The sequence below is a fragment of the Fistularia commersonii genome, chromosome 12 (assembly GCF_037954325.1).
Source record: "Fistularia commersonii isolate RoL2024-O1a breed Wild chromosome 12, RoL_Fcom_v1.0, whole genome shotgun sequence".
Classification (NCBI taxonomy): domain Eukaryota; kingdom Metazoa; phylum Chordata; class Actinopteri; order Syngnathiformes; family Fistulariidae; genus Fistularia; species Fistularia commersonii.
The window spans coordinates 13,176,376-13,198,662 of NC_141295.1; the positions used below are offsets into that span (position 1 = coordinate 13,176,376).

General features: G+C 49.9%; 2 protein-coding genes across 4 annotated transcripts; one reads left to right on the plus strand and one right to left on the minus strand.

Moving 5' to 3' along the window:
• The first annotated feature begins 357 nt into the window (after nucleotides 1-357).
• LOC147228887 (calmodulin-regulated spectrin-associated protein 3-like) lies at nucleotides 358-16,648 on the plus strand. Of its 3 annotated transcripts, none has more exons than XM_086157191.1 (19): nucleotides 358-653; nucleotides 4,880-5,133; nucleotides 5,227-5,367; nucleotides 5,789-5,875; nucleotides 6,559-6,594; nucleotides 7,132-7,179; nucleotides 8,630-8,768; nucleotides 8,842-8,981; nucleotides 10,332-10,425; nucleotides 10,506-10,557; nucleotides 10,771-10,832; nucleotides 10,914-10,944; nucleotides 11,109-13,506; nucleotides 13,575-13,696; nucleotides 13,785-14,053; nucleotides 14,126-14,216; nucleotides 14,836-14,936; nucleotides 15,023-15,141; nucleotides 15,214-16,648. In XM_086157191.1, exons 1-19 carry the CDS (start codon nucleotides 518-520, stop codon nucleotides 15,544-15,546), a joined length of 4,653 nt encoding a protein of 1,550 aa, XP_086013317.1. In that variant the 5' UTR covers nucleotides 358-517; the 3' UTR covers nucleotides 15,547-16,648. The 3 variants fall into 3 exon arrangements, with proteins under 3 accessions (XP_086013317.1, XP_086013318.1, XP_086013319.1); XM_086157192.1 differs by having other exon boundaries at nucleotides 460-653; nucleotides 11,211-13,506; XM_086157193.1 differs by lacking the exons at nucleotides 358-653; nucleotides 4,880-5,133; nucleotides 7,132-7,179 and having other exon boundaries at nucleotides 5,154-5,367.
• Nucleotides 16,647-21,940, minus strand: soul5l (heme-binding protein soul5, like). The gene is made up of 7 exons (XM_086157194.1): nucleotides 21,842-21,940; nucleotides 19,987-20,049; nucleotides 19,473-19,554; nucleotides 19,260-19,380; nucleotides 18,173-18,312; nucleotides 17,631-17,794; nucleotides 16,647-17,425 (listed from the first exon to the last, which is right to left on the minus strand). Coding segments are annotated over exons 1-7 (1,002 nt in total). The 5' UTR covers nucleotides 21,844-21,940; the 3' UTR covers nucleotides 16,647-16,995.
• Between the last annotated feature and the right edge of the window lie 347 nt (nucleotides 21,941-22,287).

The following is a 22,287-nucleotide window of genomic DNA, read 5'->3' on the forward strand; positions in this document are numbered from 1 at the left end:
GTTCTTCATTTCATTTGATTCATATTTCTGCAGTTGATGGGCGTTTGAAGAACCGGAAGCAGTGGCTTTACGTGCTGCCACCGCTTCTCCCTGACTTGACTCAACAGCGCCCTCGTGTGGCAGAAACTCCGCATTGCAGCCGGTGATTTTTTTTTTTTTTCATCCCATTTCCGGATTTTTTTTTTTCCAGAAAAACAAACCCCCCCCAAAAACGGCACCTCCAGAAAAACATCTCCGAGACGCAACCCTTGCGTGACCCCCGAATCCCCACTCCTCCTCCACCCCACGCCGCACCGCGTGTGACGTTACGTGGGCGGGGTTTTGGACGTGACGTTTCCACGTTGCATCGGATGCAGCGGCGCCTCTCAGGTAATGACCGGCTTTTGTGCTTCTGCGTGTACGTGTCTGCGTGTAATTAACGCATATTAACAGTCGTGCGGTGCATCTCCTCAGCGCATCCACGCATCTCCAGATCCTCCGTCCACCTCTACCCCCCCACCCCCCACCCGGTGCGGGCATGGCGGCCCCCGCCGGCGGCCCCGGTCGGACCCCCGCGGTGCCGGAGATTCCCCCGCTGGACCAGTGCGACTTCGGCCGCGCCAAGATCCGCGCCAGCGTCCGGTGGCTGCTGTCCACGACCCACGGAGGTGCAGGTAGACCCCACGACCACCACCACCACCACCCTTCCTCGGTTGGGTGGGGCTGGATGGAGCCTCCTTCGCCACGGCTGCACCACCAACCTCCACCCGCCCCCCCCCTTCCATCCTCCATCCTCCATCCTCCGTCCTCCACGCCCCACGCGTGTAAAACGCGCGGCTGCACGATACCAATCAATGACGTGCGCGCGCGCGTGCACTGTCTGTTCTACTGAACGAACGTGGATCCGGAATTGGATTCGATGATGGTGACGATGAAGAGTGTGTTATCGGTGTGCTTGTGCGTGTGCTGGTCTTTGTGCAGCATGCGGTGGCTGGACAGGATGACGTCATATGACGGCTAAAATAAGGTGGTGGTGGTGGGGAGTGCAAGTTGATCTATTGTTATTATTAATTAGTAAATCTTATTAATAGCACGTGTCCCCCGCGTTTTGATTGATCGATATCACCGATCAATCGATCAAAACATCTGATCGGTTCATGGCGGACGTGGGGAGGTCAAAGGTCGGCTGGGTTTCGTCATCCGAGTTAAGGAGAGGTTTAAGTCTTCGCAGATCTGAAGAGGGGAGACCAACCCAGGGGGAATGGAGGGATGGAGGGGGGTCTGGCTTTGCTGTCGAGTGGAAAATGCCCACCGGCGGGGGCGGCTCATGGGCTCATGGATTTTTAATGGCATCCAGGAAGGATTTAAGAATGTAAGGGACCCGGGATGCGCTCCCCATCCGGCAGCCAATCAGACAGCGGCGAAGGAATGAACGAATGAGTCGAGGTGACCCTGAGCCGGCCCTGAGCGCCTTCCCCTCGCAATGGTGGACGCTTGAAATGAAACCGTAATCCACTGGGAAAAGTGTGAGCACAAGCAAAGTGTCATAACACAGTGCCAACTGTGGAGTAACGTGTAATAACGCGTTAATAGCTGGGTAATAACTGATAAAACCGATGCTACCAGCTGATGAACCCATGTTCAGCGTTACCATGTTAAATCCTTAAAAATACGTTTAATCTCTCAACTCAGTGCCCCCCACCCTCTCTGGGGAAAGAGTCCAAGATGGTTGAAAGACTGCTTTTCTAACAATGAACCTTTTGAGCATTTCCTGCTTATTTAAGGTCATTTTCTTTATTTTTTTGGACCCGGGTTTTCGGGCCGCTATGGATTACATCTTATCTGTATTACAGTGAGGTAACCCTCAACATTCGTTTCCACGGCGATCACATCCTCTTGCGTGAGACGTTCCTGTCGCGTTATAGGAAAATGGAGACCTCCCCCCGCCTCCCCTCCTCAGGCCCGGCCACGTCAAGTGGGTCAGCCCGGTTTCCCACTCAGTGGTCCGGGCTCGCTGCCTCCACCGTTCCCATAGCGACAGCACGGTGGCAGCGCGACCCCCCCCCCCCCTTGTCTGCTGTGAGGCAGACTTTGGAAACGGCACATCGTGCTTCCTCTCAGAGCTGCGGGGTGAATGGAGGGACGGATGGACGAATGAAAAGGATGTAGACGCTCCGGGATTTTTCCGGAGCCGGGATATGGGTCAGAAGTATGTGTCGTCTCGGCGCTGCTTTGTCGGGCTAAGCTAGCAGTGCTGTTCATGCAGAAGATGGCATTAACCCCATTCCTCCTCGTCCTCCTCAGGATCCATCACTTCACTGTCACCAAATGTCGAATGAGCTGCCGTTTTAAATCCCTTGGCCTTCGTGTCCCCTTACCGCCGCCGCTGCCGCCACCATGGTATTTTTGACTCCTTTTGATGCGGGGTTACAATCAGAGAAATACCCCAATATAATAGGGCATCATAAGCCATATTAACATGTTATTATCATGCTATTATTTATCCCGTTCCAACCCTCCAAGGGTTGCGTCAGGAAGGGCATTCGGTGTAAAACTATTGCCAAAACCAAACATTTGAATCATCATAATAACCAGATCATACCGGATCCGTGGAGGCCTGAGTTAACAACGACCGCCATTGGTACCGATGACCCACAGGGAACCAGTGGAAACTGGGCTACTGTAGATCAAAGAAGGAGAGGAGGAAGGTGTGTTCGGAAGCAGAGAGAGAAGAGGAAAGGCAAGAGTCTGAGACTGAGAGTAGGGACTTTGAATATTGGGACTATGACAGGAAAAGGTAGAGAGTGAGAAGAGAAGGAAAGTGGATATAATGTGTGTCCAGGAGACCAGGTGGAAAGGTGGTAAGGCTAGAAGCTTAGGAGCAGGCTTTAAGTTGTACTGTTATGGTACTGACAAGAAGAGAAATGGAGTAGGAGTTATCTTGAAGAAGAAGTTTGTTAAGAATGTTCTGGAAGTGAAAAGAATGTCAGATAGACTTATGAGTCTGAAACATGAAATTGAAGGTATGATGCTTAATGTTATTAGTGGTTATGTCCCCCAGGTGGGATGTGAGTTTGAGGAGAAGGAGACGTTCTGGAATGAGCGAGATGAAGTGATGCAGAATATCCCCAGAGATTAGAGAGTGGTACTTGGTGAAGACTTCAATGGGCACGTTGGTGCAGACAATAGAGGGGGTGAAGAAGTGATCGGCAGATTTGGTATACAGGATAGGAATGCAGAGGGACAGATGGTGGTAGATTTTGCCAGAAGGATGGAAATGGCTGTAGTGAACACTTTTTTCCAGAAAAGACAGGAACATAGGGTAACTTATAAGAGCGGAGGTAGGAGCACGCAGGCAGACTACATCTTGTGTAGACGAGGTAATCTGAAAGAGATCAGTGACTGCAAAGTAGTTGGAGGTGAGAGTGTAGCCAGACAGCATAGGATGGTGGTTTGTAGGATGACTCTGGTGACAAGGAAGATCAAGAGGACAAAGGCAGAGCAGAGAACAAAGTGGTGGAAGCTGAAAAGGGAGGAGTTTTGTATAGTTTTCAGGGATGAGTTGAGAAAGGCTCTGGGTGGTCAGGGAGAGCTTCCAGGTGATTGGACAACTACAGCTAGTGCTATCAGGGAGACAGGTAGAAGAGTACTTGGTGTGTCATCTGGGAGGAAAGTAGATAAGGAGACTCAGCGGTGGAATGTGGATTTACAGAGAAAGCGGTTAGCGAAGAAGAAGTGGGACACTGAGGGGACTGAAGAGAACTGACAGGAGTACAGGCAGATAGAGCGTAAGGTAAAGATAGAGGTTGCAAAGGCAAAACAAAGGGCGTACGATGAGCTGTATGCTCGGCTGGACAGTAAGGAGGGAGAGAACGATCTATACAGGCTGGCGAAACAGAGAGATAAAGATGGAAAGGATGTACAATGGGCCTGACTGATAAAGGATAGAGAGCGAAATGTATTGAGAGATACTAGAAGAGGGATGGGATGATGGAAAGAGTACTTTGAAGAGCTCATGAATGTGGAAAATGAAAGAGAGGCAAGGGTAGAAGAGGTGACAATTGTAGACCACAAAGAAGCAGAGATTAGTAAAAATAAAGTGAGGAAGGCATTGAAGAGGATGAAGAGTGGCAAGGCAGTTGGTCTTGATGATATACCTATGGAGGTATGGAAGTGTCGAGGGGAGGCAGCGATAGACTTTCTGACTTGATTATTCAACAGGATCTTAGAGAGGGAGAAGATGCCTGAAGAATGGAGGAGGTGTGATGGTGCCCGTTTTAAAAATAAGGGGGATGTGCTGACTTGTGGCACCTATAGAGGGCTAGAGTTGATGAGCCATACAATGAAGTTATGGGAATGAGTAGTGGAAACTAGACTGAGAGCAGAAGTCAGCATTTGTGAACAGCAGTATGGCTTCATGCCCAGAAAGAGTACAACAGATGCGGTATTTGCTTTGAGAATGCTAAAAGAGAAACACAGAGAAGGCCAGTGAGAGCTGCATTGCGTTTTTGTAGACCAAGAAAAAGCATACAAGAGGGTGTCAAGAGAGGAGCTCTGGTATTGTATGAGGAAGTCTGGAGTTGCAGAGAAGCAGGTTAGACTGGTGCAGGACATGTATGCTAGCTGTGAGACAGTGGTGAGGTGTGCTGTAGGGGTAACAGAGAAGTTCAAGGTGGAGGTGGGACTCCATCAGGGATCAGCTCTGCGCCCCTTCTTGTTTGCAGTGGGGATGAACAGGCTGACAGATGAGCTTAGACAGGAATCTCATGGACCATGATGTTTGCAGATGACATTGTGATCTTAAGTGAGAGCGGAGAACAGGTTGAGGAAAATCTAGAGAGGTGGAAAGGAGAGGAATAAAAGTTTGTCTCCACTCACAAACCAAGATGTTCCTCCTCAGAGAATGTCCCCGTGGAGCTTCAGGATCCGTTCTACACGGACCAGTACGAGCAGGAGCACCTGAAGCCGGCCGTCTCCTCGCTGCTCCTCGCTGCCGACGTCTACTGTTGCGCCGCTGGCCGGCTGAGCCGTGCGCCGACGCCGCCATCCGACGCCGCCGCCCTGCTTCAGCTCCTTGTCAAGAAGGGTCTCGGCCCGAAGGTCCAGGACCAAGATGTCACGGAGGGCGACCTCAACCACGCCCCCATCAAGACGGTGCGGCTAGCGAGCTGGTGCGCCTGGAGGTCGGCCGTGTGTGTGGACGATTTTTTTTTCATGCGTGGCTTCCTGTCCCCTCCCCCGCCGCAGAGAGCCCACCTGGCCCTGATGGACGCGCTGATGTCTCTGGGCGCCCAGGAGACGGTGGGCCGGGTGAAGATGGCGGCGGAGGCGGAGCAGATGGGCGCAGGTGCGCCCTGGGAGAACGCGCTCCTCTTCTGGGTGAACAGGGTGAGGTCGGACACACACTCGCATCCTCATTCATGGGGAGCAAAGATCTCAACCCGGGAAATAGTTAACCTTAACTAGTTGGGTCAAAGGGAAGTGGTTAGCATTAGTCGCCATGATAGGACAGGGTGGCTTTTCAAAATAAAATAACAGTAAACTCATCTAGTAATCCCGGCGATCTCCTCCAGGTAACCCCGTCCGATTTAGTAAACTAGGATATCTCATCTAGTTAACCCATTGATCTCATTCAGGTCACCTGGCCCAGGAAACTAGGTGTTTTCCTCTGGTTAACCCTCATATTATGTTAAGGGTCAATTTGACCCATTGGGTCAATGGGTGAAATGGGTCAAATTGACCCTTAACATAATAAGAGGGTTAACCTGGTGATCTCCTCGAGTTAACCTGTCTTCCTGTGTGCCTCCAGCTGAACCAGAGGCTGAGGGAGAGCACAGAGGAGGGGGAGACTCCCAGGACACAGACCTGCACAGACCTGCAGCCTGCTCAGGAGACGGTACACACACGCACACACACACACAGGCACGCACACACACACACACACACACACACACACACACACACACACACACACAAACACAGGCTCACACACGCTCGCACATGTACACACACACCTGCACACATACAAATATACGCACATGCACATGCATGTACATACACACACACACGCACACATACAAACATGCACATATACAAACATATGCACACACACACACACACACACACATTCAAACACAGGCTCACGCACGCTCGCACGTGTACACATACAAATATGTGCACATGCACACACACCCACACACACACATAAAACACGCACACATGCACATTCAAACATATGCATGCAAGCATGCAAATTTACACACACACACATAACACACACACACACATGTGCGCACCCCTACACACACACGCACACATACGAACATGCACACATGCACGCAGAAAGACACATGCAAGCCGGCAGATATCACACACGTGTGTGCACACACACCCATCCAGGTGCGCGCACATACACGCAAACACACATTCCAACACATGCACTCACACACACACATACATACAAACACATACACACGCACACACACACACATGCGCAAACACACACACACACACATGTTCTGTGACTGCACTGGCTTTGCTGAAGCATCTCACACCTCGTTCTTTGTCTCTCTCCTTCAGTGCCAGTCCTCCCGTTGGTATTGGAAACTGGTTCCCGTAAGTGTCCTCCTTTCCTCATCTCTCCTTCCCCTCCTTCTGAGTCCATCCGTCCGCCATGGCCGACATTAACGTGCCTGCTGGAAATGTCACATACACACACACACACATGTAGTTACAAAGAGTGTATTAGCTTTGTATTGCTGCGGTCTTCACCAACCGGGTGATGTTTTGGAATACGAGGAGCTTCTGACTTCATCTAGAGGAGGAGGAGGAGGAGGAGCTGAAACGAAGGTGGATTTTGAGCAAAAGCGTTGAGGTTCTAGCTACTGCTTCTTCGTGGACCCATGTTCTGGACGCCCCGCCACCACACCCACCTTCCCTGAAGCCCCTGAACTTTGACCCTCAGGGGCTTTTATTCCATCTGTCAGATGGAAGGTTCCTCAGAGGGTTTTTCTTCCCTTCACTTCCCCGCTGACCACATAGCCCGCCATTTACTGACCTTCTCCTCCTCCTCCTCCTCCTCCTTTTTTCGGGATTCCATCTTCCCCTTTGTCATTGACGCCTGTGTCCCTCTCTCTGCCCCCCCCCATCCAGCATGCCATCGCTTTTTGTTTGAAGGAGTCGGGGAACAAACCGCCAGTGGTAACGTATAACACCTCGCTCTTCTCTTCAACCCCTCGTCCTCCGGCGCGGTAGCAACAGCCCCCCCCCTCCTTGACTGATTCAACCCTTCCTACCCAAGAGGTCGGATGGATCCACTGGAAAGAGACAATTGGGATCTGTTTGCGCTACAAGGCGGTGGGGGGCGGGGCTTGGCCGGTAGTGACCGTCAAACCCGTCTGACCCCTTTTATTCATTTTCTATTTGAGTTGGTATGTTTTGACCAATCAGATGAAGGCTGCATGACCACACACACACACACACACACACACACACACACACACACACACACACACACTGCATCCTCACCTGACTAACGTCCCCTCCGGCTGCAGGTGTGCGTCTGCTCTCATGTTTTTGCAGCACCTTTGTTTTGTTAGTTGGAAATGCACCCTGTGAGTGTGTGTGTGTGTGTGTGTGTGTGTGTATTATTGATGTGGCAACAGACACCCCCTGCTCAAGGTACAGGAAGATCCACCTCTTCCTCACCTCCGAATGCAGGAATAAGTCCCATACGACAAATCTCTGCGAGCTAATCTCAAATTGTTTATTTTTTTCCGGGGTTAAAATGGCGGCGTCCTTCCATGTCACTTATGCCAGCGCCCGCGGAGACGTCTGGCCTGCGCCATCTGGCCCGAGCTGTCTGGCCCGTGCTGTCTTTTCAATTTCACCAAAATAGCACAAAAAAACTCTTTTGTCTCACCACTAGCCAACCGCGACCTCAGTGGGCGGGGCCAAAACTGAGCCGCGGTTCACATGACCCAATTCTTCGCCAGAAGTTTTTTGGAAGTGCTGGTTGCTAACTAGCCGGGGTTGGACCTTGCAGCAAGCTACGCTAAACACCATCAGTGTACACACTGCTAATCTTATACTAATTATGACTCCATTTCAGGTTCGGCTAACTGTAAGGTGTTCGGGACCGAATCAAAACAACGTAGCGCCACTGATCCCGAGCAAATGACAGTGATCGGGAGCTTTGTTCAGTTCCGCCAGCAAAAATTCTTTCAATCCCGATCTAGAGAAAACGTCCTCAGTGTCGTAGCGAAACCCCAAAGACATCAAGTTGTTTGTTGCCACTGTCAATGAGATGTCGGGCCTCACATGCCTCCAGTCTCACGGAGGCCATTGCTGTGCTTGCGAGCAAGAAAACATCAGATCCGTGCACCAGTGGTTCCGATTGCAGCCAGAAAAGGTTTTACAAAGCTGTGACTTTGAGCCCCGCCTCTTTTGAGAGGGCAACAATCAGGTTGAGCCCATGAGGTTCTCCTGGAACTTACTCAGACCGAGTCTTCTGAACTGGAGTTCGACCGCTCGCCTTCATAGAAGCGGTCGAACCTGTGGGTCGGTGCACGTTTCTGTTTCCGTGCTCGCCATCACGCAACCGCCACCCCCCGATTTTCTAACTCCTCCACCTTCCCCTCCCCTCCGCTAGATCCGCTACAGGAAGGACAAGGTCCAGTCGAAGCTGACACCCACCTTCCCCCTGGTCTCTGCCGTCAAAGATCTGTCCAATGGCTGCGCCATAGCTGCCGTGCTGCACTACTACTGCCCCAGTCTGCTGCGCTTAGAGGGTACAGACCCCGACCAACACACACACACACACACACACACTTCCAAATCCTTATCTGTGGTACATCCCTGCAGACGTATGTCTAAAGGACACCATGTCGGTGGCTGACAGCCTCTACAACCTGCAGCTCATCAAGGAGTTCTGCCAGACCCGGCTGCAGGGCTGCTGCCCCCTTCCTGTGGAGGATCTCCTCTACGCTCCGGCCGTCCTGCATGTAAGCTTCCGATAGCCCATGGAACTTTTAGTTCCCAAATGTTCCAGGGAGAAAGGTACCAGGGAGCACCTGTGGCAAGTTTTTATTGGGCTTACTTGACTCAAGAAGGTAGAGACTCGTAGTATGGAGTGGTAAAGAACCTTGTGCAGCTACAATTAGTCTTTTGTCATGACGTTCCACTATGTCTTCAGTAGCTCAGTAGCTTTTCCTGTCATAGTCCCATAGTCTTCAGTAGCTCGCAAAGTTCTCAAAATTTCTAGTCCACTGTCCTTGAGGTCAGTGACCTGACTAGGCTTGTGCCATGTTGTTCTTTGAGATTTTGTACATGGAAGACCGTAATCAGCCAGTTCTAGGGCTTTTTGTGCAGGTGTGTCAGTTTGCATCCTTAGCACATGTCCAAACATGGATCTTCTGGACTCAGCCGCTTACAGAGACAGTGGGGTGGACTCTTTTTTTGACTGTTGTTTGATATCATGCTCTTTGGTCACTGGTACCTTGTCACTGTGTTTCCAGTGTTTTCCGTTCTGTGTTCTGGGGTGGACTTCAGGGGTGCCCCGCTGCAGCAGTTGTATGATTTTATTAGAATGAAGCATTGTATAGTTACATATTTTCAAGAGATAGTGTCTTAATGTTTCTCCATTCCTATTCACCCAAAGTGTGTTGGCCATGATTGCCTTTGACCAGCATGTCAACCAGGAAGGCATGGGTTTTATTTATGGAGTTTGAATCTTTCAGGTTTTTGGAGCAACCACTTGGAGATTTTTTTCTGTGTAAAAAAATTCTGGGAATTCCATCTTTTGTGGCATACCCAGAGTGGAAACTGGAGTTTTGGCTCTTGTAGAGCATCTGCACATTGAGCAGCAAGGTAACAGGGGAACTGCACTGGGGAAAGACTATCTCCTTGTGGACCAAGTATTCAAAGAATATCAGGGAATGGAATTGCTGGTTGGGATCTCGGAACACTGTAAACAAGGAAGGCATCAAAGTACTTGTACTTAATTATTCCAGGGTTATTACGGACTGGGGAGGTACTCACACGTTACTATTACAGGATTAGTACTACCTGGCCAAGTTCTCACACTGCAATTCCATGATGAGTACGACCTGGGGATGTCATGTGATTTACATTTATTTCCATAGGTTGGCCTCTAATCTTAATTCCTTGGTATTCTGTCAAAGTGTTTTTGAGCAAGACACTGAACCCCAAACTGCCCCCCTGGCGCTGGTGGACGGCAGCCTACTACTCTTGGTTCATTCATGATGGGTTAATTGCAGAGAACAAATTTCCCCATGGGGATTAATAAAGGGTAAATTATTATTATTATTGTGACTTGACCCCCCCCCCCCCAGCTGAACATCATGAGCTTCATCGCCGAGCTGCTGGATTGGTTCGAGATTAAGAAGCCCGACTTTGTCCAGCCAATACAGCCGGTGGACCTCACAGGTGCAAGAACCGCTCGGTCGATCCTCAGCTGGTCTTGGAATTAAATCTGACGATGATGACGATGAATCTGTATCTTTCAGACATCTCCGGATTGCTGTACTGCACGAGTCCTGTCAGTGGGAATAGCAACAGGTATGAGACAGCCTCCCTTCCTGGCGCCTGGTGCCTTTGCTGCAGGTCATGCTGTGATTGGCTGCACCTCCCCCAGTGATGGATGAATGAATACAACTTGCACCTTGGCATATTAAAAAAAAAAAAAACAAGCAGATGTGGCCTTGAGGAGCATGTAGAAGATCTAAAAATACTTGTTAAAGTACAACGTTCTGATGCGCTGTTCCCTTGCAGTGGTTCCCCTTCCTTCATCTTCAAGCAGCCCTTTGTGCCCATCTCCTCACCGGTGTCTCCAGGCAAGAAACATCAGCACCCTAATTATGTCACATCGACACAAAATCAGGTTTCTGACTGAGGTTTGTTCACTTCGTTTTCAGAGAGCCAATCCTGGACTAAGAAGCAGATCAGGTATTAATGTGAGAGGCTGTGTGGTTCCCGTGGTAACCCTTGCGTTGCCTCCATGTCTTGTCTTCTTACTTTGGGCTTCTGCGTTTCTCTGCTTTTATCTTTTCCGTTTCCATGGTCATCCCCGCCTCCGCCGCGCAATCGCCCCGCCGTCATCCGCCCCGCAGCCGTCCGCTGTCAGCAGTGACTTTCAGTATTCCGTTCGGACTGGACAGTGATGTTGATGTTGTCATGGGCAACCCCATCGACTCTGTCTTTCGCTCTGTCAGCACGGACAGCCTCAGCACCGCCGTCCCTGCCATGACCTCGCCGCTGACCTCGGCGAAGCTGACCCAGGTCCCCTACAGCCCCCCCGAGGACCTCAGCCACCTGGTCAGCGCTTCTGCGCCGCCGCGGCGGTCCTCCTGGGGGCCCTACGCTCACACGCCGCCCCTGGGGGAGTTGCCCACCATTGAGGAGGCGCTGCAGGCGGTTCACACTTCCGGCGGGAAGGAGCGCAGAAAGGGGAGGGTTGGGGAGAAGGGTGGAGGGCGAGGGGGGAGGCCGGAGCCCAGGTTGTGCCCAGAGGGGGCCCCCGCCGGCTTCTTCCTGCACTCCTCGGTGGAGGAGAACCCTCAGCTCAGTAGCTCCGCCCCCACCCGTTCAGGTTTCCTCTACCGGCCAGTAGCCGACAATGGGAAGCAAGGCAGGGGCGAGCGAGGAGACAGGTCGTCGCGCGCCTCGGACATGTCGCGTGATGACGACTCGGTGCTACGAGACGGCAGTGTGGACTCATCCGACACCTCTGACGATGCCCCGGGGAACATTCGCCCTAGCAACAGTCGCCAGGCCAACCAAAATGTGGCTGGCAGCCCACGCATGACCAGCTTCGCGGAGAGACGGGACAGTAGAAGGAGACACCCCGGCGAAGAGTCAGGCTCCGCGGCCACGCCGACGACCCCAGGTACGCCGCACACGCCCTCCACGCCAGCGGGGGCCCAGAGCCAGCAGGGGAGCCCCGGCCCCCGAGGCCCAGAGCCCGGAACGGAGGCCTGGGAGCTGGGCGTCCGTCTGGAGGAGAAGCGCAGGAGCATCGAGGCCCAGAAGAGACGCATTGAGGCCATCTTCACCAAGCACAGGCAGAGGCTGGGCAAGAACGCTCTCCTTCAGATGAAGAGGGAGCAAGGGGAAGGGGGCGCCGAGGGAGGGGAGGAGGAAGCCCTCAGTCTCGACGATCGCCTCACACGCATGGAGGAGCAGCTGAAGCAGGAGGAGGAGCGCGAAAACAAGGAGAAAGAGAGGGACAAAGAGAGGGACAAGGTTACCGTTTGCAACCCTCCTCGGTTGGACAAGCAGGTCACCTTCTCCATTGACACCAAGAAGGGGGAGGATAAGGAAAAGGGAGCAGAGAAGGAGAAAGGGAGTGATGTGGCCCTGGTGGAATACAACCAGGTGGTGCAGAAGCTGAGTGAGGCTCTGCAGTCGCTGCAGAAGGACATGCAGAAGCTCACTGAGCAGCAGCAGCAGCTCCTGGGCAACCAGAGACCCAGGAGCGTGCACAAAGCCAAGGCAACGACCCGGAGCAATGCCAGAGTGCCGCCCCGGACGCCCCCACACACCCCCACCAAGACGCCCCCCAGGACCCCCACCAAGAACCCCACCGTCAGTGCCAGCAAAGCCTGGAACATCCCGACCGGAGCCGGGTCGTCCTCCGCCGCCTCTCCGTCGCACCGCTCCCAGGGCCTCTCCCCGAAAACCATCATGTCCTCCTCCTGCCCCGCCCCTCGAACCAAGATCCCCTCTTCCTCTGCCTCCTCCTCTGCCGCCCCCCGCAGCCCCAAGCACCACCCGCGGCCCCCGCCCCACCCGCGGCCCTCCGAGCTCAAGTTCCCGCCGCTCAACCGCATCCTGACGCCCACCCAGAACGTGGACACCCTCCCGCATCTGCGCCGCGTCTCCCCGAGCAAGTGCCAAGTGCAGACGTCCTCGTCCTTCCGCATTGGCGGCCCACAGACCCCTCAGGAGCCTCCACAGAGGCTGCCCCAGGAGCCGCCCCAGGTAGCACCGCAGATGCAGGCCGATGAGAGTGCCTCCGACACGGGCTCTAGCGAGACGCCCACGCAGTTCAGCCTGGAGCTGGAGGACGGGGAGGCGACCGGGGGACCTCAGGGGCCGGTGCAGCCCATTTACGATCAGCCAAGTGCCGTTGGTGGAGGCGGCAGCAGCTCCGGCGCCCCCTCGGAGTGCTCCTTCGAGAGCGAGACGCTGTCCCTCTCCGCCGTCTACGGACCCGGGAAACGCTGCAGCATGATCGAGGTGTCGCTGTCGTCCCTGGGGGGGCCAGAGGGAGGCAGTGACGAGCCCACCGACGAGGGGCAGGAGTTCTCCTCCGACTCCATGAGCGACCGCACGGAATCCGCGACGGAGGCCGTCAACGCCGAATCCGCGGAGCAGCCCGATCCCCTTGGCGAGGCGGCGGACCTTCCAGAACCAGCGACGGAGCAGGAGAACCAGAATGCAGGTCCAGAACCTCCTGAGGAGAACAGTGAGCTGGCCACCAGAGGAGGAATCGGGTTTTTCTTCACGGTGAGTGGGGTTCTTTAACGAAGCAAAACCGGATACGGTTGTGTACTGATCTGGGACAACATTTCCAGGAGGACATGCGCAGCGAGGGTGAGATGGCCCAGCGGAGGGCGCTTCTGCTGGAGCGGCAGCAGAGGAGGACGGAGGAGCTGAGGAAGAGGAGGCAGTGGCACGAGCAGGAACGAGAGAAGAGGCAAAGAAGCTAATATTTGTTGTTCTTCAGGGTTCTTCATCTGTGGTTGAACTGTGGCTGGAATACCCATGCCTGTGTCCATCTTCAGGCAAGCGTCGCCGCCGCGCACGCCCCCCGCCGCGACCACCTCGCCATCGCCGACGCCTCCCGCCACCCCGGCCCGCCGTGGAGACTTCACCCGCGGGGAGTACGCCCGCCGCCAGCAGCTCCGGATCATGGACGACCTGGAGAAAGTGCTGCGGCAGAAACCCGCCAATCATGGGCGGCCATCTGGGAAGAAGGCCCGGGCCCGGCCTCGGAGCGCGACCCGCGATGGGCCGCCACCGCTGTCCCAGAGCCCTGCCAGGAAAGCACCAGGTGAGGTTGCACCGCGCCGCCCACCGTATCAGCCGGACGCCAGCTGACCACTAACATCTCTGTTCTCCACAGTCTCCAAGCTGACCAAAGTCTACTCGCATTCCTCTCTCAACCTGGCGGCAGAGGAGGAGCCCAGCAGCGACGCACCCAAGAGAGTCCACAGGTGATAATCGCCATGGCGACAGATGTATTTATTCACTCACAGCTGAAATTTATATTTATCCCTAGCAGAAACTAAAGAAAACTACGAGTTAGTAACACGCTAGTCGAGAATAATGCAAACATGCTAATATTCAATCATGCTTACATTCAAACATGCAAACATGCGAATATGCTGATATGCAAATAGCTAACATAGTAACATGGGAACATGCAAATGAGCTAACAATAGTGTACACAAACATGCTAACATGAGAGCATACAAAGAGGCTAATTTGCAAACATGCTCACATATGAATATGCTCCTTGCAAGCATTCAAGTATGTGAATATCCAAAATGTGTATAGTTACAATGTGATCATGGTAATATGTGAATATGCTAACATGCGAGCATTCTAATATTCGAACATGCTAGAATGTGAACATGCAAATACGCTTATGTGCTTATATGCAAATAGCTAACTAGGGAACATGCAAATATACTAACATCCGAACTTACAAACATACGAACATTCGTTTATAGATACTAAAACGCAAATATGCTAATATGCTAAACCTGGGTTTAAAGGGGTTAAAGAGATAAAGCTGCTAACCGGTTAAATACTTTGCTCACCAACTGATAGCCGCCCTGAATCCCCGGCCGGGTGCCGGCTGGCCAATCAGAATGGAGACAAGGACTGGGAAGGCGGCTCCAATGGGCCCTCTCCGTCCCTGGAGTACACAGGTAGGGGCTGGCACGCCATCTCCGGCGCCGCCGCCGTCCAATAGGATCGCGGGTGTGAGCTCACGGTGCGTTCCTCTCCCGTCCAGGTCCACGGCTCTTCAAAGAGCCCAGCTTGAAGTCCAACAAGTTCATCATTCACAACGCGCTGTCACGCTGTTGCCTGGCGGGGAAGGTCAACGAGAACCAGAAGACCAGGATTGTGGAGGTGCCATTGGGGGGGGCAGAGACTGCCATAACCTGCTTTTCAATGAGTTTAACCTTTCTTTCTGACCTTCAGGAGATGGAGAAGAGCCCCGCCAACCACTTCCTGATCCTCTTCCGCGACTCCAGCTGCCAGTTCCGTGGCGTGTACACGATGAGCGCCGACGCCCAGGAGCTGGTGCGTCTTGCTGGCGTCGGCCCCCGCACTGTCGGGGCATCCCAGGTGGACGCCATCTACAAGTACAGCTCCGACCGAAAGCAGTTCAGTGCCATCCCCTCCAAAACCATGGGCATGAGCGTGGACGCCTTCACCATCCCCGGCCACCTGTGGCAAGGGGGCGGGGCCTCCGGAGGAGGGGGCGGGGCTAGGAGGGCAAGCATCAACAAGAAGGCTGTCGTTTCCAAGTGAGCGGCATAGTAATACCGTAATAACATAGTAATAGTAGCAGAAAAAGACAAATTTGAATTGTAACTTTCCTTGACGACGGAGAAAACACACAGGAAGTGTTTGTTTTTTAGTTACTTTTAAAAAGTATGACTTTTGATTGCAGTAAAACCCGGATCATTAGATAAACAAACTATTGACAAGAGGTTTTTTTTTTTTTTTACTGCCACCGCCATGCTCCTCGAAAGCACTTTTTTTTTCTACCGGTTGCCATGACAAAGTGAGGCTTAAATGCTAGCCCTAGGAGCAGCATGGTGGTGGTTATTTGTTTATTACAGAGTAATAACAAAGCCGGATGTGGGGAAGCAGTGCCTGCGAGCAACTTTTGTATCCTGATGCTGTGCCGAGGTGTCGTGCTCAGCGGCACTGCGACCGCCAGATTACGCAGATTATGGTGGCCTAGAATGAAACAGCAGACCTGATTAAACTCTGATCAAACTGACTTTACTGCTTTCTTGCAATAATTGGTTTCCAGCAACACACACACACACACACACACACACACACACACACACTCAGTCTCTCCTCTAGAAGAATCAGAATATAAATCTGAACTCCCAAACGTGTGATTGAAAGGGTGAATGGCTGCATATGTAGTGGCAAAATAGACAATGAATGAATAAATGATTTTTTTTTCCCCTTTCTATTGATTTATGTGAAACTTTTCAAAACTTTCAAGAATTTACATTTCATCTCAAGTCTGAATATATATCTCTGGTGAAGAAAAAAACAACAGCAAAAAAAACCTGACTTTAATAAATGTGTTACTGAATAGCTCCTAATTATTACACCCTTGTTTGTACCCTTCTTGGCCACTAGGGGGCGCACAGAGCCCACTCCATTGCTGTCTTGGGGTTTTATTGTGCCTTCCAAACCCTTTGGCTCCCCCATATGGGTATAGAGTGTATTGCAGGCATACATTTTAAAAATAAAATTATCTGTTGAAAAAATAATGAACTACTGATTAAAAAGAAAGGAGGACCGGGGAGGTAGAGGAGGGTATCTTATTGTTGTTTCTCATTGCCATGGCAACAATGCTAATAAATGACAACGGCGAGTCAAAGAAGGGTTTGGTATGTTTTTATTGTTCCTCAGAACAAGGACAGACGGAAAGAAGCGATAGCTTGGCGTTACTTCTTATTATTGCATCAGTTGATCGGGTTTTTCTGATCGTGGGTGGAGGGGTGTTCGATCTGCCGGTCCTGATGGACAGGTGGGAGCAGTTGTGAATGATAGATGGGTAGGGTGCCTTTGTCGCCCCCTACTGGACAGGCATGATGTTATACCTAGAAGGTTTACGGTGATGGCAAATCAACGCAAAGCTAATAAACGGCAAGCTAACAGTGGCTCTACTTGACTGTGCGATGGACGATTCAGGCGGCGGGGGATTATGGATGGTCTACGTGGAGACTCCTAGCGGGTGTCGACGGGCGCCACCACCGGGCTGCTTTCTGCTTGCGTGTCCACAGAGCTTTGGGCGGTGCTGTTCCATGCCGCTGTCACGTCGGCCTCATCCCTCGGCGCCGGGGACGGGCTGGACGGGACGGGCGCGGAGGAGTTGGATGTGGTCAGGTCCGGTGCCATGTTAGCGGATGTTGGTGGTGGCTGGGATGGAGAGGATGGGCTAGGCAGTGGGGGGGTGGAGGCATCGGCGGAGCTGGCGGCAGCGGATGTCGCGGAGTCTGTGATTGCATGCTGGGGGGCGTCGGATGGGAATCCAGTTGGGTCAGCGTGCATGGACCTGGGCGTGTGCGGTGGCGTGGGCTCCTGCGGGTCCTTACACACTGGCTCCCCCTCCGCCACGTACCACACTTCATTGTGCCTATTCCGGAGCTTCAAAGGACTACACACACACACACACACACACACACAAACACACTTCGAATGATGGTCCCCCTCTTCATCTGGAAGCTAAGCATGCCAAACTTTCCAGAGTGTGTTTGATGGTAGCATTGCTACGCTAAGCTATTTGCCTGCCAAATTTTGCATGCTGCTCGGCGGTGCCTTGCTCAAGATTGTGTGTGTGTGTGTGTGTGTGTGTGTGTGACCTGTCGTAGCCGACGCCATAGTGGTAGCTGTGGTTGTAGGAGGCCCGGACCCTCTCCAGCTCCTTTGTGAGCAGCTGGGCGTGGAGCCTGGAGGTCACCGACAGCATCCAGCCTCCATAGCTGCGCACGTACACGTCCATCTCCGGCATCTCAGTGACGTAAACCTGAGCCAGGGACGACGCAATGCTCAGTATCCGGATGCACATCAGTGATGATTATTTAAATTTATGTATGTATTATAAATATTTATATATTATATATATAACTTCCAACTTTTCATTTTATTCCTGACTTGTTTCATTTTATCTTATATTATTATATCTCAAACATATATATAATAATAATAATATTTTTTATAAACATGAAATGGTTCTTCATAAATGAATCTAACAGAGTTAAATGAATACATTTTCAATTCCTACAAAATTTTGAAACAGATTTGATCAGATTTTAAGTTTGTATTTCCCTAGGTGACGCAGGGGATCATCCTTCCTGGTGGAAGCTCCGCCTCCCCGTCGCTCTGCCCAAGAGGCCCCGCCCACCTTGGGGTTGTCTGGCGTCGGCGGCTTCTCCTGATAGGAAGCAGGAAGCAGGAAGCTGAGAGTGTAGATCGCCGGCTCCCACATCCTGGTCTCCTCGGGGATCTTCACCAGGACGGGCGCCATCATCTCCATCTTGACGCCTGCGGCAAACACACACACATACACACACAATGAATTGTTTTGTTTTCATAAATTTTAACTTGACTTGAATTTTTAAAAAAAGTTTACAAAATATTTAATAATAAATCAGATTTTAAAAAATTGAAGAATATGTAGAATATAAAATTCTACATATTCTTCAACACCACAGTCTTCAATCAAACAAATCAGAACATAATGAATTCTTCATAACTCTTCAAAATTGTTATATGAATAACAATTAAGAATTTTTGGAAAAATGTATTTTTGAACATAACAGTTTCGATTGAATCAAAAAAATCAGGGTAATGAGTTTCTTCAAATCAAAATGCTTGTGAATCGGACAGAGAAAGTGAAACAAAAAAATTACTACAAAATGAAATAAAATAATAAAAAAAAAAGAAAATCATTTACAAAAGGGAAATAGTTGCATGTATTTTATTTATTTATTTTTTAAAAACTATATTTGAATATAGCAGTTTTAATTAAATCTAAATAACATGAAATAATCATTATCAATTACAATAACAAATATTTTATATTTTTTAGCATTTTTTTTCTTGAAAAATGTATAGTTGAACAACACAAGTTTTAATTCAATAAAAAAAAAATCAAAAAACAAGTCATTTCTTCAAATTAAAATGCCTTTGAATAGGACAGAAAAAATAACTAAATAAAACAAACAGTACAGAAAAAAAGGAAATAATTGAGTGTATAACAATACAAGTATTTTTGAAAAATGTATATTAGAACAAAAAGGGTTTTAATTCAATAAATAAAACCAGGAAATGATTCAAATCAAAATGCCTTTTAATTGGACACAGAAAAAAATCCTTATAAAATAAAATGAAATAAAACTAAAAATAGGATTCAATAAAAAAAAAAAAAACAGGAAATAATTGTCGTATAAAAATGTGTTAAAACACTGTTATAACAATGTTGTTGTCACCGTCTTGGTTGGCGCCGGAGATGTACTGGAAGAGCCTCCTGAAGGCCATGGCTGCGCCCACGCCCATGAAGTACGCCTCAGCATCCGTGGACACCCAGCACGTGGGACTGTAGTGTCTCACCTGCACACACACACACACACACACACACAGAGGGTCTATAGGGACCTCCTCTCACCCAAAGATGGGTGAATGTGAAGAGGAGGTTCTCTCACCTCATACTCGTCCGTCTTGCACACCAGGTCGTACTCTAGACACTCCTTGCATTCCGTGCATAGACTGGTGTTGGTGCACGGCCTGTGGGAAGGATGAGGACCGACACATCAACAACACCGACTGGTGTGTGTGCTTGTGTTTGTGTGTATGTCTGTGTTTGTGTGTGAGTGTGTGTTTGTTTGTTTGTTTGTGTGTGTGTGTGTGTGTGTGTGAATATGAGCCATTTCAGGCTTTTCAAATTATTATTTTTCTATGCAAAAACTTAACATTTTTCATGTTTAGTATTGCAAAATGAATTGAATGATTCATATTAAAGTTTATAATTTTCTTATTTGTTTTACATTTCTATTTTCTTTCATGTTTATCATTTTATTTTACTTTATTGTCATGCCATTTCCTTTATTGCTTCATTGCCAATAGGTTTTAAGTTCAAAAGGTGAGCATCTGAGGACCAGAAGAACCCAAGCAGTGGAACCTGGAAGGTCCAACCATCTGGACGGGGCTCAGACTCACCCAACGCTGGCGTCCGCTGAGAAGAAGGCAGCCGCCAGCAGGACCACAGCCGAGGACAGGGCCCTGAGGGAGGACACACACACACACACACACACACACACACACACACACACACACACACACACACATACACACATTGAGGGCGCAGTGTCAGCAAGCATTTTCATAGCTGACACAGTTCCCAAGTCAGACCTGGTAGAAAAAAGATTAAATAAATAATAATAATAATGATAATAAGAAATGAAAAATAAAACAAGAAAGGTGAATGAATAATTCAGACCGCTTTTAAAAAAAACAACTAACTTAACAGCAATGTACAAATATTAAAAAAGAAAATCAAAAAAGAAAGAAATTCAAGCCAGGGAATACCTTTCCAAAATCCTTTTAGAGCAAGCAGAACAAAATTAAAAGATAAACATATACATACATTTTCATGTAGATTTTCAAACAGTTTTTGACAGTATTTTTCACATGATTATACATATATTTAGTCATTACATTTATGTTGTTATTAAATATGAATAGGTACCGGCAAAAACTGTTTGAACATCGAAAGATGAGAATTTATATATATATACTGTATATATGTGTATATATCCCTAAGGACCTCAACAGGTAAACAGGCTGAACAAGCTAGTGAGGAAAGCCTGCTCGGTGGTGGGACTGAACCTGGACAATCTCCAAAGGGTGTCAGTGGGGAGGGTGAAGGACAAACCGGGAGCTATCCTGGACAATCCTTCCCGCCCCCTGCACAACGAGCTGAGGTTGATGGGCAGCTCTTTCTGCCAACGGTGCATCCCTCCCCGATGCAGAGCTGAACGCTTCAAACGCTCCTTTGTGCCCACGGCCGTCAGACTGGAGAACAGCAGTCTGGACGGCACACAACCTTGAGGTGCATCTGTGGTACCACAACCTCACAACCTCACCCATTCATTCATTTGTCATGCTCTCACTGTTGTCTTTTTTATCCTTGTTGGTCTCAGCCCACTCGATTCCTGACTATGTTTGCTTACTCATTTTGTTCTCATCATTGCTAATGTTGCCTTTTAGTTTTGGTTGTCTATTTTCACCCCTACTTTTTTTCATTCTGTTGGCCATTCTTAACCCCGATGTTGTTGTTGTTGTTGCTGGTCTCCCTGTTTTCTATTTATTTGTGGATATCTTTTTTTTTTTCTATCTATTGATATTTATATTCAGATTTATAACTGTTACGCTGCTGTGACAAAAGAATATCCCCTATGGGAATCAATAAAGTTTATCTTACCTTTTATATATATATATATATATATATATATATATATATATGAGATGAGATGAGATGACTTTATTAATCCCGAAGGAAATTGTTGTGCCATATATATATATATATATATGTACATAAAGAACATTTTAACAGTTAAAACATAACACAAGACTTTTACTGTAACGGGTCTCTGAATGTAACGTGGGATGACGGAGCAGTGTGTGTGTGTGTGTGTGTGTGTAGGGGGGGCCAGCATGTGTTTGCAGAGCAGCAGGAACCTCAGTGGTGCATTCCGGTGCTGCAGACCTGACACTCCTTCAGAGAGAGAGAGAGATGGAGAAAGAGAGAGAGAGTCATTGAGGAAGGGAGGGAGAGAGGGAGAAGGATAGAGGGAGGATGTGCTGCATCATCTCCATCCTGCTGACAAAGGCGACCCGAGGTCATGGGCGCCGGAGGACGCCCGCGTGCACGTGCACGCGCTCAGGCCTATCAATGTTTGTGATTATCGGCTCCTTCTAATAACTTCTTGCGTGACGTCACGGAGCAGCTGTCAATCACATGCGTTGCAAAAGAGACCCCCCGTGCCCCCCCCTCCATGCCTGGCGTACTTACATGGTGCGGGTCCTTCCCAGGGAAGGCGGGCGGGCGGAGTGCGTTGCGGTGCGTGAGTGCGTGTGCGTGGTGGAGGGCGATGTGGTCTGCTGCCGGTATGACTGCGGACTGCGGGCAGAGAAAGAAGAAGAGGAAAAAGAGAAGGGGGGGGGGGGCGGCAAGAGCCTGCCATTGGTCACTTACTGCGCAGGTGCAGAGGGAGCGCGATGGGACCATGAATAATAATTAATAATAATATATATATATATTTTTTTTTTATTAAAAAAGAACTGACTAGAAAATTTAAACTTATCCACTCCTGTAAACCTCTCACATTTTTTCCTGACTTTTTATCTTCATTTTCCTTCAGGTAACCAGTGGACCAACCACAGATGGCCGCGCCCCAAATCAAACTATATGACGTCACGCAGGTCTTTTCTTTTCTTTACGGCCTCTGTCCGCGAGGG